The sequence below is a fragment of the Zalophus californianus genome, chromosome 6 (genome assembly GCF_009762305.2).
Source record: "Zalophus californianus isolate mZalCal1 chromosome 6, mZalCal1.pri.v2, whole genome shotgun sequence".
Taxonomy (NCBI): Eukaryota; Metazoa; Chordata; class Mammalia; order Carnivora; family Otariidae; genus Zalophus; species Zalophus californianus.
In genome coordinates this window covers 104,012,698-104,028,261 of record NC_045600.1, presented here as the reverse complement: position 1 = coordinate 104,028,261, position 15,564 = coordinate 104,012,698, and the positions used below count along the sequence as shown (strand labels likewise).

Sequence of the window (15,564 nt, the reverse complement as noted above, 5' to 3'; positions counted from 1 at the left end):
TGTACATCTACTTAAAATGGTTTGAAATGTATTATTAAATATGGATTAAATAAAAGTGATTAAGATTTTATTTGTAGCACCAAAATTGTTCAGGCTTAAAATTGGTACTTGAATAATTATTTTTAGATAAATGTATGAGTTGCCTGTTAGAAGTAGCTCTTTCAGGCAACGAAGAACAGAAGCCTTTTGATTACAAACTGCGGCCTGAAATTGCTGTGTATGTAGACTTGGCATTGGGTTGTTCAAAAGAGCCTGCGAGAAGCCTTTGGATCAACATGCAGGATTATGCTGTTAGTAAAGGTAAGATGAAGAGGACAAAGTTGGTAAATATGGAAATGGCTTATAATATTGACTAATATATATGTAATATATGTAAATCGAAAGTAACAGGGATCACTCTATTCCTTTTTTTATAGAAAAAAGTATTTTACAAATCACATTAAACAAATTTCTTTTTCCTCTTTGTGTAAAACACTCTAAGTATATATCCCACTTGAAGCAAACCTACTGTGCGAGATTTATATAAAAGACAAATCCAGAGGCAAACATTTTACTGAAAGAGTCCCTGCAGCATGAGTCTAGTTTAAGAGTTTGTTTAATGAATCTCTTCCCTTTGCAAGTCCTGGGGTAAGAACTAAAGGGATGTATATGTAGAACTCTAAGCTCTAGGCCTGGTCATTTTCCTTCTCTGTGAAACACTTGCTTCTTACAGAGTGCTGGTGAGGCTATCAATTTGAAATAAGATGAACTATGAAGTACAGTACTAAAGTGCTATGCAAGTATGTAGTGGTATTTCAGTTTCCGATATTAATTGATTAATAAAATAAACTTTACAGGTTTTCAAAAGATCACCTGATTTCTTTTTAGTTCCCATGTTTTTATTTTTAACAGTGACCTTGATTGTTCAGAATCTGGTATATGTAAGTTGTCTTTCTCCATGGTATTTTTTCTTGTCATATTTTTAGTTTCCACCTATTTCTTTGAATTGTCTTCCTCCTGTGATAAAAATGGTAAAAGTAGATACATTTTTACCTTTTATTGTCTTTTATTTTGTGTAATAAAAATGAAATGAGGTGCATATTGTTCAGATCTTTAAAATAACATTGAGATGTGATACCTTTGAAAGTTTAATTTCGTCCAGTTTACAATTCATATATTGTTCATGCATTCTATATTGTGTTGACTTCAAGCAGAAGTAGAAAAGTATGGTAATGGAGGAGAAAAAAATGTACTTTCTAAGTTGTATTCTCTGATATTCTCTCATACTTGCATTCATTTTCTTGGAATGTGCAGTTAGGTTTTCTTTTATATCATCTTTTTAATTGCAGTTAGAACCTTAAAAAGCTAGATATAAACATAAAATGAATTAAAAACTCATTTTATGGCTCCATTTCCTGAATTGCTTATATACTGCAGCTTAGACCATACCTGAATAGTGGAAACATTCTGTAGTGCTTGATATGATATGACCATAACTTTAATGAAGGAAAGAACCCATTACTTTAAAAATTGTATAGGAGTATAATCTACTAATGTGGAAACACAGCAGGGGGTCTTACTTTAGTTTACATTTTAAATTGAGTATTAGCTTCCTTGAAATGGGTCATGTTTGATGTTAGGTCATAGCTGTCAGAATAGCAAGCATTCCCTTGGAACAGGTGATTTCTCATGAACCTAATGTGGAAAAATTTTTATGTAATATAGTCTATCATTTTAAGATTCTCTGTGGCCTATAAAATTTTCTTAAAATCAGGCATGTTTACATTGTCAGGGTTTTTGTTTTGTTTTGTTTTGCCTGTAAAATAGGTAGGTCTGAATTTAGTTTTTTTCCCTAAGCATACAAAAATGACTGGAAAACCAAGATGTAAAATTTTATCTCTTGAGATAGGAGTTTTAAGAAGGTATTAAGAACAAATAAACTTAACTTGGGGCTTGGTATTTTCCATGGGTGTTTTTTGTTTGTTTGGTTTTATTTTTAAGTAGCAAGGTAAATCTGTCAAATTAACAAGAGTTTAGCAGACAATAAACCTCCCACCCCCATTTGGAATCTACCGAATGTACTGCAGTTTTAAAATACAGTACTAGTATGCCAGCATGGAATTAAAACAGCTGCCTAGTGCTCATCATCTAATGCTGTGATTTTGGCTTTCTATTACATGTACTCATGTGTGTCCAAATGTTTCATTTCTTACCCCATGCATTTCATTTTATTAATGGTATTCACAATATCTAATTCATGGCTTCAAATACCAGATATGTCCTCTCTTGACTGGTTTGCTCAGTATCTCCACGAGGATGCTTAAAAGACAGTACTCAAAACCATACTCCTGATTTCAGCTCCTTGTTTTCCAAAAGTGTTCTTCCTGTCTGAGTAAATGCCAACCACATTTTAAGTACATTTCTAGTCAACTTTGACTTCTCTCGTATTCGCACATCTGATCAGTCAACAAATCCTGTCAGCTCTACCTTTCAAACGCATTTGGAATCTGACCATTTCTCACTACCTCCGCTGTTAATGCTGTGTTCTGAGCCACCATCATTTCTCATCTGAATTACTGCAGTACTGCTGTTCCTGTCTAGTTCACCACTCAGCAATCAGAGTCTGCCTTTTAAAACATGAGTCAGATCATATTGTATCTCTGTTCAAAGCCTTCTAATGGTGCTTCCCATTTCCCTCAGAGTAAAATCTAAAGGACTTGCAGTGGCCTGCAAGGCCCTATATGATCTGGTTTCCAGCCAACTTTCTAATGTCTCCTACCACTTGTGCATGCACGCTTTGTTCCAGCCACAGTGGCCTCCTTTAACCTGCCTCAGAGCCTCTACACTAGTTTTTTCTGAGGGGACACTGTTTCTGTATGGCACCTTCCCTAACTTCGTCTACATCTCTGCTCACTTGTACCTTATCCAAGACCTTCGCAAACCAGCCTATATAAAATAGTAATCCCACACTGCTTTATTTTTCTCTATAGTACTTTCCTGTTGTATTAATTTTTGTATTTATTAGTGCCCCTCTCCCCCAGCTAGAAAATAAACTCTGTGAGATCAGGGACTTAGTTTTGTTAACTGATGTATCCCTAGCACAAGGAACAATATCTGGTATCTAGTAGGTGCATTTGTTAAATAATGTTTAGGAAAATGATACCATTCAGATGTTGGATTACTAAAAATAAAATTACTCTGAACGGTTTTCTGAGCCCTTTTAAACGTCAATGCATCATTTTTGTTTTCAGATTGGGACAGTGCAACTTTAAGTAATGAGTCACTCTTGGACACTGTGTCTAGATTTGTTCTTGCAGCACTTCTGAAACACACAAATTTACTTAGCCAAGCATGTGGAGAAAGCCGGCAAGTAACTTAAAACTATCCTCAGACAAACATTTGCTCTCATGATGTTGGAAATTAGGTAACTTTTCTATTTTGGTTCTTTATTTAGATATCAACCTGGTAAAAGCTTATCAGAAGTGTACCGTTGTGTGTACAAAGTTCGAAGTCGTTTACTTGCTTGCAAGAACCTTGAACTTATTCAGACCAGGTCATCATCACGAGACAGATGGGTAAAGTTGGAAATCAGTTAATTTCTGTTTTTCTGCAAGCTGTGAGAGATAGCTCCATATTGGTTTATGTGAGGGAAAAAAATGTGCTTTGATTATTGCAGATGTTCAATAAATATTGAGTACGTACTTCTTTATATAGTTAAAAAATTGGACGAGTAAAGGATTTGGTATTTATTTAACCCACATTTATCAAGTGATATGGCTGCTAAGAAAATTTGTATATTCATAGGCTGTATAAGTAATAACAAATTGCATTGTGCAAAGCATATGAAATATTATTCCTTTATTTTATGCTGATTAGACCATATTTGAATTATCCTGTTTGGGACATTAACAAAAGCTACCTTGGATTGCTGAAAGGTCTGAAAGTCACATTATATAAGAACTGGAAGTGTCAAAAATGTTTAGCCTAGGGAATTGAAAAAGGGAGTCACTTGATAGCTGCCTTAAAAATAAAGCTTCCCTGTAGCAGAGGAAATAAGTGTGTTTCTTGTTCCAGAGGGCATAGGTAGCACCTAAGGGTCACAACTGAATGGAGAATCACTGTTAGCTGAATATAAGGAAGAGAACCTTCTCATAATTAGAGTTGTCTACCACTGGTGGTTAAGATTAAAACTTTTTCTTAAGACTGCTCCAGAAGTGGGATGCTTGAGTGGTTCAGTCAGTTAAGTCCGATTCTTGGTATCAGCTCAGGTCTTGATCTCAGGGTCATGAGATTGAGCCCAGCATAGGGCTTCACACAGGGCATGGAGCCTGCTTGGGATTCTCTCTCCCTCCTCCCCCTCCCGCCCCTCACCCTGCTTGCGCTCTCGCGCATGCTCTCTCTCTCTCTAGAAAAAGAAAAAAAGGAATGCTCCAGAAGTTTTTCTTGCAACAAAAATAGGTGATTTCTAAAGTGCTTGGTAATCCTGATAATATGATCCTTTAATTACAAGCCTGGATTATACATCACCTTCAGAAATGCTTACTTTAAAACTTTATACGTTAGATGCTTTGTACTGTTATTGAGATCTTAGATTTTAAAAACCAAAGTCTATCTCTGCATTTGTATCATAGTATTCTTTTGGCATGCACTGATTTAGTATTTGTGGATCTATTTGTTAGTGATCTTGAAAGTCCATGAAATGTATTAAATTACCATTTTGTTGTGGCCCAGATTTGAAACTTAATATTATGGGGATAAGTGACTTACACATTGTATGAGTCTGACTGACTGCTCAGTATCCCCATCTGTATGAAATTCTTAAGTTATTTACTGGCTGTCAGTCACAAAATAACTTTTTTTTTTAAATTTTATTTATTTATTTGTCAGAGAGAGAGCGGCAGGCAGAGGGAGAAACAGGCTTCCCGCTGAGCAAGGAGCCCGATGTGGGACTCAATCCCAGGACCCTGGGATCATGACCTGAGCTGAAGGCAGACGCTTAGCTGACTGAGCCACCGAGGCATCCCAATGACAAAATAACTTTTATTATGCATTAAATAAAAATTTTCACTTGTACTTTATACTAAAATTTGTGGGGGAGATGATATATACTATTATGGTATTTGTGAGGCTCTTAATATCTGTTGCAAGGACTCTGTCCTCTAGATGACTGCTAGGTAGCTTAACCACTGTGGGAAATAATACTAATTTCTAATTTTTTATTTTTCAGGGGAAAGCAAAGTAAAGAAAAAATTTTTAAATTAAAAAAATGAAAAACAATACTGTTTGTATAACTGAAATTTGCTAAGAGAGAGAGCTTAAATGTTCTCACCAAAAAAAAAAAAGTAAAAAAAAAATACTGTTTTAAATTAGAATTGTTAAACGTTTATACAGAGTAATAATAACATATACAGCCTGAGGGAGACTGGATGGTATAAAAATTCATGTTCTTAAATTACCTTTTATGCTTGGTTTTACAATCAACTCATTTTAAGTTGCAGCTCTGTAGTTTAAAGCTGAATAGCAATATAAATTTGAATCAACTTATAACATGACATTCTAATCAAATACTGAGGATAGGAGGGCATATAGGTGTCTCTATACATATTTTGTGTACATACATTCTTTCTAACCTTTTCAGACTTATCCAGTGTATCTTTTGGGTTTTTGTAGTAAAATTCATGTGTTATTGATATTAACAGTATTTTCCATGATAAAGAAGGCAAGGTTTTAATAAAATTTTCCGAGTTTTTGAAAAAAATATTCAGTGTAGCTTTGACTGTTTCTTTAAGGTCTCGGAAAACCAAGACTCTGCAGATGTTGATCCTCAGGAGCATTCATTTACCCGGACCATTGATGAAGAAGCTGAAATGGAAGAACAGGCTGAGCGAGACCGGGAGGAGGGGCATCCTGAGCCAGAGGATGAAGAAGAAGAACGGGAACATGAAGTGATGACAGCTGGCAGTGAGTACACCCTTCTTACTTCACAGATACACATTGTGGCATTCTTCGTGTCAGGGGAACTGACTGGAGAAGAGAAAGGCAAAAATTTCTCTACGGGTTTTCTAAAAGGATCTGATATTCTACTAGTGATCTCAATTTACATTAGCTAATGTTTCAGCTCTTAAAACTGTGCTAATTCCATTTTGAAGCTATTGGATTGTATGTTTGGGGCTGAAAAACTCCGAAAGCAGGCTTTTAGAAATAGTAACTGTTCCACTGAGTCTTATGTATGACATGATGCCCATGAGTGATTGGATATTGTCATTCAGAGTTTGTTTTCGAGGGTACCAGTTTGTCCATAGGCCTGGCCAACCTCTGTGTGGTGAGGAAGAGAGCCCTTTCTGCACTTATTAGGAGAGCCTAGTTATTTTTCACATGTTACACTTAAAATTATAAATTTTACCCATTGACTACAGCCATGGTCAGTAGAGAGCAAGAATATACATGAGAATACCATTGGCTGGGTGAATAACACTTTTAATACTTGTATATTCCAAGGCAACAGATAATTTTTAAAGGTAATCATTTAGATGTTTAAAAGGAAATATCAATGTTTTTAAACACTTGTTAGTATCTTTTGAGTGATTTGGCTATTTCAAGTTAAAATGTTTATTCACTTTGTAGACTAAAATATTATGGCTAGCTGTGCATTTGTATTAGGATTGTCTGTATATATCAATTTGATACTTATTTTGTTATCAGTTTATTTGTGTTCTGCATACTTCTAAAAATGATTTGGAAGTGGCCCCCAAACCAAAAACCATTAAAAAACAAAAAAAAGAGGAAAAAGGGGATTGGAGATGGGGAGGGAGAATAATTATATTTTAAAAACCTAGGCTGAAGGAACTTTTGCAGTTAAACTTAAAACTTAGTTTAAAATTCTGGAAAGCAAAGTCCAAAGGGGAAAACACAGTAACAAAATATAACCCTCAGTTATAGTAAAAGAAAGTGTAATAGTTGTCCAGGGAGTAGTAATTTTTAAACTAGCTATGGTTTCTGAGCACCTGTATTACCTGCTGGGCACTGGGTGAAATCCTTCTCATAGATTAGCTGATAATCCTCACAACAGTCTAATGAGATGCACACTAGTCCTTACCCTTTTGTGTGGGCAAACTGAGGTTTAAGGAGGCAAAATTATGTGCCTAGGGCCACCGTTAGTAGCAGCTGGAATTAGAGTGAGATATGCCCAAAATTCCAGTGACCATTCTCTTAATTACTTTAACTGATTTCCAGCTTTGTACTCTTGAGTTTGTTGCTGTGATTTTTGCAGAAAATAAGAGACTTTAAAGAGCATATGAAAACATTGCTATAATAATTCTATAAAATATACATATAAAATCCATTTTTAAAGTTTGTACTTCGGTATTAAGAGATGAATCTAGTATTTTACCAACTTTTCTGCTTGGATTCCCAATAAGAATACTGTTTTCACTCAAAATTTGAGCAAAAAATTCCTTTCCTATTGTGAAGTATCTACCACTGCATCAGAACCTTATTAAACTCAGTGACTTTACACTTGTGAATCGGGAAGGGCTGGTATCAGATAGACATTCTTGGTGATGCCACTTGACTCTGGAGGCAATCTTGGCTGTGTATTATAACCATGTTCAGTTTCAGCAAAGAACTTTAGTGGTTGTACTTTTTGTGTTTGAGATACAGCAAAGTGTAGATGTCAGGAATTATATAGACTTTAGAAGGGGAAAGGGGGCTTTTCATAACTAATGCAACTTAAATTTTATGTTTCTTTTGTAACCTGACATTTGCCATACCAAGGTTACGAACATCTCAGAACTAACGCAGTTATTTTTATCTAACCCTGTAGTTTTGAAACTTTAGTGGACCTCAAAATCACGTAGAAGATCTGTTAAAACACAGGTTGCTGGCCCCATGCCTATAGTTTCTGATTCAGAAAGTCTGGGATGAGCCCAGTAATTTGCTTTTCTAACAAGTACCCAGATAATGTTGATGTTTCTGGTCTGGGGCCACACTTTGGAAAGCACTGATCTAACTCATTAATAAGAGTAGAAATAGAATAAATCAAATCTAAATTCTGTAAAGGCATAGGTATTTCCTATTGTAATTTTTGGTGAAGTTTAATATTTTACATGTATTTAATATAATTTTAACTTAGTAACTATCGGTATTTAATGTCTAAAAAATAATTTTTCCCTCTTTCAATAAGTTTTTGATCCAAACTTTATGACTATTTTTATTGTTATTTTCTTTGCTCTTCTCTCCCCATGTGTTAAGACCTTGTTTTTGTGTTGCATGTTACAGAAATCTTTCAGTGTTTCCTCTCAGCCCGTGAAGTAGCTCGTAGCCGAGATCGAGATAGAATGAACAGTGGGGCAGGGTCTGGGGCTCGAGCTGATGATCCACCTCCTCAGTCTCAGCAAGAGCGAAGGGTCAGCACAGACCTTCCTGAGGGTCAGGATGTATACACTGCTGCCTGCAACTCTGTGATCCATCGGTGTGCCCTGTTAATATTAGGAGTAAGTCCTGTGATTGATGAGCTTCAGAAGCGAAAGGAAGAAGGACAGTTGCAGCAGCCTTCAACAAGTGCCTCTGAAGGGGGTGGACTTATGACCAGGTGGGACTGACTAGAAACTTAAAATATTACTTGACCCCCTTTGTTACTTTATGCATTGAAATACTTTATTCTCAAAGATGTGGTGATCTTCTGAAATTAATACAGACGCGGAGGAGGAAATACAAGTTGAGTAGGGTGAAATAATGTATTAATGTATTAAAGTAATGTAAAGAGTGACACTGATTCAGCCTGGAACATACATTTCTGATTAAACGAGGCACAATTTTTCATACATATAAACAACAGCAGTTGACAAACATATGAAGTTATTTGCAGCATCTCTGTACTGTAGTGGTATGCAAATTATTTTGGTGTAATTATAAAGGGCTTTGTGCTTACACAAGAGTCAGGATTTCCCATTGACAGATATAATTACTCCTCACTGTATGTGTGTATTATCTCTATGCTGCTAATTCCATTCAATTTTATGTTCACTAACAATCCCAAATTGAAAAACTTTTCTTTGTGCACGTGAGACAGGAGTGAAAGTCTTACTGCAGAGAGCCGGCTAGTCCACGCGAGTCCAAATTACAGACTGATCAAATCAAGGAGTGAATCTGATTTGTCTCAGCCTGAATCAGATGAAGAGGGTTACGCACTGGTAGGTATACCTAGATTCAGTAAAGAGGGATTTTTGTTTTCAGGGTATAGATACATAAGACTTTGGTGACAATAAGTAATATATGTTTGTCTTAGACATATAAGAGCTTTTTAAAAAAGAACTTTTAGGGCGCCTGGGTGGCTCAGTTGGTTAAGCGACTGCCTTCGGCTCAGGCCATGATCCTGGAGTCCCGGGATCGGGTCCCGCATCGGGCTCCCTGCTCGGCAGGGAGTCTGCTTCTCCCTCTGACCCTCTCCCCTCTCATGCTGTCTCTCTATCTCATTCTCTCTCTCAAATAAATAAATAAAATCTTTAAAAAAAAAAAAAAACTTTTAAGGGGCACCTGGGTGGCTCAGTCGTTAAGCATCTGCCTTCAGCTCAGGTCATGATCCTGTGGTCCTGGGATCCAGTCCCACATCAGGCTCCCTGCTTGGCGGGGAGCCTGCTTCTCCCTCTCCCTCTGCCTGCCGCTCTGCCTACTTGTGATCTCTCTCTCTCTCTGTGTCAAATAAATAAATAAAATCTTATAAAATAAAGTAAAAAAGAACTTTTAAGATAAATAAGATAACTATATTGCATAGATATTTACCACCTATATGTTAATGACTCTCAGATTTCTGTCTTTAGCTCTGACTTCTTCCTAAACTCCAAATTCATATATCTGACTTCTTGATGGACATTCCACCTGAACAAGTGAGGTTACCCCAATCTTTTTTTTTTTTTTTAAGATTTTATTTATTTATTTGAGAGAGAGAGAGAGAGCATGAGACGGGGGAGGGTCAGAGGGAGAAGCAGACTCCCCGCCGAGCAGGGAGCCCGATGCGGGACTCAATCCCGGGACTCCAGGATCATGACCTGAGCCGAAGGCAGTCACCCAACCAACTGAGCCACCCAGGCGTCCCGAGGTTACCCCAATCTTAACCTATCCAAAAATAAATTGATCTTTCTCTCAAATCTTCTTGTCTTTTATTCCCTTAGTAGGTGGTATTATTAACTACCCAGGATTCATCCTTTTCTTTTCCTTATTTTCTCATCTTTGCAAACTCCCACACTCCCTATACTTCAATTAGTCAAGTCTTGAAAATTTTACCCTTAATATATTTCTAATATGTCCTTTCCATCCCTTTTGCCACTGTTCTGTTTCAAATTTTCCTTCTCTTCTGCTTGAACTAGTTCAGAAGCCTCCAAACCTCTTGTTTTGTGCCCATCGTATTGTGCACATATTTCACACGTCTGTTTATATCTCCTCTACTTAAAATTTTTCAGTAGCTCTCAGTTACCTACCCAAAAAGTTTCAGGACCTGGACTACAGACAAGATGGTCATTTACCTAAGAAGTAGGAAGTAAAGTATGCTATAGTGGGACAGGTAAATTATAGTGTGAAAACTGTCTAAGAGATTCCTTCTATTTGAGTAGCTTTGGACTTGGAGTTCATAGCTGGATTTTTAGTTTGACTGTTCCTCTATCTTGTACGTGAATAAACTATATGTGTTACTTGACTTCTCTGGGCCTTAGTGTTCCAGAGAATTGTGTGATAGGAGATTATTAGTGCCTGTTGTATTGATGGCAATGTGTGAGACTTGGCTTCTGGCCTTGATTCTACTTCTGAAGAGCTGTGAGACTGTGGTCATGTCACACAACAGCTCAAACAGAAACTCTCGTTTTTTGGACTGAGTGGTACATAAGCTCCATTTTTAGCTCTGAAATTTCTCTGTTGTGTGAATTGAGATGATGGATATGAAAATATTTTTGAAAGATATAACGTGCTACATGAACAGAAAGCTGTTGTTTAAAAGAAACTTCTAAGCATAAAAGAGTCCTCCTCTAAGGAAAGCTCAACAGTGTCTTTAAGCAGGTTTCATTGTATCATGATGTTTTTATTTGTTTTCTTCCTTTTATTCTTTATTATCATTTGTATCTCTGTTCTCCCAGTTCATGTTCCCAGTCTTACAGTCTCTGAGATGTCTCTCTGTTTATTTTTCCAATCTGATCAGTATCCTTACCTAGTCTCCCTACCCTGTCAAAAATAACACAGATCATGTCACTTCTCTTCTCAAAACTTCCAGTGACTTCACTTTTTCTTAGCTTAGAAGCCTTACAAGGGCCTACAAGACTACATTTGCTGGCCCCACTATCACTCTGAGCTCTTCTCTCCTGTCCTTCATGATTGATGATTCTCCTTCTGCCATACTGGCCTCTTGGCTTTTTTGTGAACATACCACACAACTTCCCCATAGGGCCTTTACCCAGCTGTTTCTTCCCACTAGAATACTGTTGTCTGCCTGGCTAATTCCCTCACTTCAACTTTTCATTCTGATGTTACTTTTTCGGTGAGGCCACTCCTGACCCCTCTGTTTATAATTGCAGTTTGCCCTCCTTTTCACATATTCATTCCCTGTGCACGTTGCCTTGTGGGGTTTGTTTGTGTTTTTGTTTTCTCCCCCACAGGACCTAACATAATTTACTTATTTATTATATTGGTTTATCAGTTTCTGTTAGCCTACACTAGAATATAAGCTCCTTGAGGACAGGAGTTTTGCTGTTTTATTTACTGCTGTATTGCAAGCACCTATAGTGCCTGGCACATAGTAGGCAGTCACTAAATTGTATTGTTTTGTTTTGTTTTTAATGACTGAATTGCTGCCTGATCTACTTTGGTAAAATTTCCGTGCCTGTTCTGTCTTTTCTACTCTTTAATTCAGGTCTTTGTTATTTTGCCTGGACTGGTAGTTTTCAAACTGATCTCCCTACCTTTTTTCAGTTCCTCTCCTTAGACGTTGTTCCTAGAGTTAGAGCTCTTGAAAATACATGCAGGAACAACACCTTTGCTGTCATGCTACCTTCTATTCAGAAAACTCAGTGACTCTGCACTGCCTACCCAGAAATCAGAGATTCTGGAAAATATTTCCTACTTGCCTCTGGAGCCAGTTACCCCTGTGGTAATCTGCATTTTTGGCATGGTAGTCTACCTGCCAGACCCTAAACATACCTCTTGAGCTTTTGCGCAAGCACTGTTTGTCTTAAATGTTCTTCTCCTGGGCTTTGTTGATGGGGGTCCTATCTCTCTCTTAAGAACTGGCCAAAATGTCAACTCTTCCAGAAAGCTTTTCCAAGATAACGTTACTCACAGTGAGTCTCCAGTTATTTCTGTGGCAGTTTGTTAGTACCTCTAATGAACCACTAATGGGTTGTCTCACGTCGGACTTATTTATGTATTATTAATATTTCTTTCCAGTAGACCTCTTAGAAGATCTTGGTTTGGGGTGCCTGGGTGGCTCAGTCATTAAGCGTCTGCCTTTGGCTTAGGTCATGATCCCAGGGTCCTGGGATCGAGCCCCGCGTCAGGCTCCCTGCTCCGCAGGAAGCCTGCTTCTCCCTCTCCCTCTGCCTGCTGCTCTACCTATCTGTGCTCGCTCTCTCTCTCTACATCTCGTCAAATAAATAAATAAAATCTTTAAAAAAAAAAGATCTTGGTTTATTGTGTTGCCCCGATCTTTTATAATATGCCAAGCATACTGTAAAAGATTGATAATTCATTTCCATTGAAATGAAAAGATAAAAAATGAGGAGAGATGTAGTTAGAGCAACATACTTTTAGAAAACGATGCAGTCTGACTGAGTCACAATAGGCTTATGATTTACTGTTGATCTTCACCTGGGGCAAGACATTTAACTTTTCTGAGCCCTTGCTTCTTTATCTTTGAAATGGGGAATAAAACTACCTGCTATACTGACCTCAGCTGGGTTGTTGTGGAGCATAAATTTGGTAATACAATTTAAAACATTGTGAAAATTATGTTTTCAAAACAATAGATCAATGGAGGTGGTTTGAACTTCAGATTTAATTGCTAAGATTGTACATTTAGTTTCCATACAATTTTTAAAAGATTAATAAACACATTTTTGAAAAGGTTTGCTCTTGATCATCTTTCGTTATGGAATGTTTAGAAAGATAGTGTTGTAAGAGGTTGGAAAGTCTAGAACCAGAGCAGATTCTTTTGCAGATGAAAGGAAACCTGGGCTAAGGCTTCAGTTTTAGAGAGCCTGGTATAGATGAAGAGGAGCAAGCAGTGGGGGCAGTTTGGGTTTTTCCAGTTAAAATATATTATCCTTCTGTCTGAGGTCATTTAGGATTATCATTCATATCCTTGATATCTAGTAGTATTTCATTTATTCTGAATTGTGAATGAATGAAATGGTTTCTTAAAATAACTGAAGTTAACCAGCTTAATGCTAAGTCTTTATCCTTTTATTTATGTTTTTTAAAGATTTATTTATTTTATTTTAGAAAGAAAGTGAGTGAGCATGAGTGGGTGGGGCAGAGGGAGAGGGAGAAAGAATCTCAAGCAGACTGCACTCAGTGTGGAGGCCGGTGCAGGGCTCAGTCTCATGACCTGAGATCATGAGCCAAAACCAAGAGTCAGAAGCTTAACTGACTGGGCCACCCAGGCGCCCCATCTTTATCCTTCTTTTATAAAAAGTGTTACATGATACATAAATCTTCTTTTCTGGCTTAGTAAACAGAAAAACCTCAGCAAACAGTTAATTAAACCTCAGTTTAACTGACTGACAGTTGTCATACTTGCCAACATTTTGTACTACAGTCTCTTAATTTATTCCTTCTCCCCCTTATTTCACAGAAGATTTGTTTTAGTGTAGAAAAATAATTTATCAAGGTATAAATTAGATTAATGAATTAGGGCTGAAAGAAGCTGAGCGATAAAGCCCTGGGTAAGATTTGTATACCTCAGCACATATCCTGTGATGTCCTGCTGAAGGTGAGCCACCAAATAGGAAAAGCATGATTCACATGATTCAGTGTCTAAAAAGATATATACAGACCAGTTGTTCAAGGGAAACACAGATAATTCTGGTTCTGAGGCCTGAGATAAAACTCCTTCCATGAGCCTTCATGATAGAGGTACTGTGTGATAAAAATGTTTATTGCATGACACAGTGATATCTTTGGGAACTATTGTGACATTTGGTGTTTTGTCCAGTGCCAAATGGCCTGACACTATACTTATTTTTGGTGTATATGTGTGTGTAAGACAGAATGTGTTTCTCTACAGTGTAGGTACATGTGTCTGTGTGTAACCAGGTAAAAATTTTCTATAATGGCATTTCCTAAATGAGTCTGTTTTGTCATTTCTGCAACCTTTCTTCTTTGCCACCAATTTTTTTTTTATTGTATGTTAGAGTATGAATGAAATTCCTAAGACTATAATGTCAAGTCTGCGTGAAAATAAGCCACCTATGGTTTATGTTTGGTTGGCTGTATGAGCAGAGCAGATAGTTGTCTACACCCGCTCCCCAGCAGAAACAGAAGGCTTCCTGAAAGCCTTCACTGTTTTTATTGAGCTGTCTACAGTTTCACCAGTTTGAGATTTTTATCTTTAACAGGCTTTTAAAAACATTTAAAAATCTTTTAAAATACTGCTAGAAGGTTGAGGACTATGTTATTTTTCTGTTAGTGTGGATTCATCAGATTCTCCTCCTCTTAACACTTAGCCAAGACTAGTGGAGCTTTTGAAAAGAACATAAAGTGAGAATAGAACAAGTAATAATTTTTGAAAATGGGACTTTACTGCAGGGGGCTTTAGACATCTAGAGGGTATTAATAAGGTCATAATGTGTTTGGAAAATAAAAGACAAAGATTCCAAAGAAGAAAAGGTGATAACAAAGAAAAACTTATGCTACTTTGCAGTGTTAGTGTATACCTTGACTTTGTGTTTTAGTATCTCAGAATTATGTACCTAGGCTTTCTTAGAGGTGTTTTCAGTGGGTTTTTAGAGGCTTTGTATTGTTAGTCTGACTTGACTTGTGAATAAGTAGCACATTGCTATAATTATATTTTTATTCTAATATTGTATTAAATCTTAATCTTAAAGCACTTTTCACAACTAAATTTTATTACTTATTTTTAACTCAATAGAGTGGAAGACGAAATGTTGATTTGGATTTGGCATCATCTCATAGAAAGAGAGGTAAGTGTTAAAAAATTAAAAATCTGGTTAAATGAAGTAGCTGTTTTCATTTCTGATGTATTTAGATATGATTGTTGTTGAAGCATTATTGCAGAAGCAAATTTAGAAACATCTTAATTGGAAGACTTAAAAGGAAGATCATTTTCTTTAAAATCTATACCCTTTTAAAATCTATAAATGTCTAGGAGTTAATAATCTGTTTTGTTTCTCATTTGTCATGTGTTTTAACTTTGTAATAAGTCCTGTGGAACTCCAGAAGCAATGCTTTATATTATGGGGGGTTATGTACATGATTTGCCATGTTTTAGTTCACTGGTATAGTTGCCATAGTTTAAAAGGTGTTTCAGGGAGAACTCTCCTCCATTCACTCTCCTGCGTACCCATGCATACTTTCAGGAAGTTTCCA

General features: G+C 36.8%; 1 protein-coding gene across 5 annotated transcripts in view; it reads left to right on the top strand.

Annotated features, from left to right (window-relative positions):
• The window catches only part of HERC1 (HECT and RLD domain containing E3 ubiquitin protein ligase family member 1), a 187,792-nt gene that overhangs the window by 83,216 nt on the left and 89,012 nt on the right, over window positions 1-15,564 (top strand). For all 5 annotated transcript variants that reach the window (XM_027569669.2, XM_027569671.2, XM_027569670.2 and 2 more), the window contains exons 19-25: window positions 127-300; window positions 3,231-3,345; window positions 3,434-3,554; window positions 5,769-5,940; window positions 8,257-8,569; window positions 9,050-9,170; window positions 15,107-15,158. In XM_027569669.2, the coding sequence (XP_027425470.1) occupies window positions 127-300; window positions 3,231-3,345; window positions 3,434-3,554; window positions 5,769-5,940; window positions 8,257-8,569; window positions 9,050-9,170; window positions 15,107-15,158 (1,068 nt within the window). The remainder of the gene's footprint in view (window positions 1-126; window positions 301-3,230; window positions 3,346-3,433; window positions 3,555-5,768; window positions 5,941-8,256; window positions 8,570-9,049; window positions 9,171-15,106; window positions 15,159-15,564) is intronic.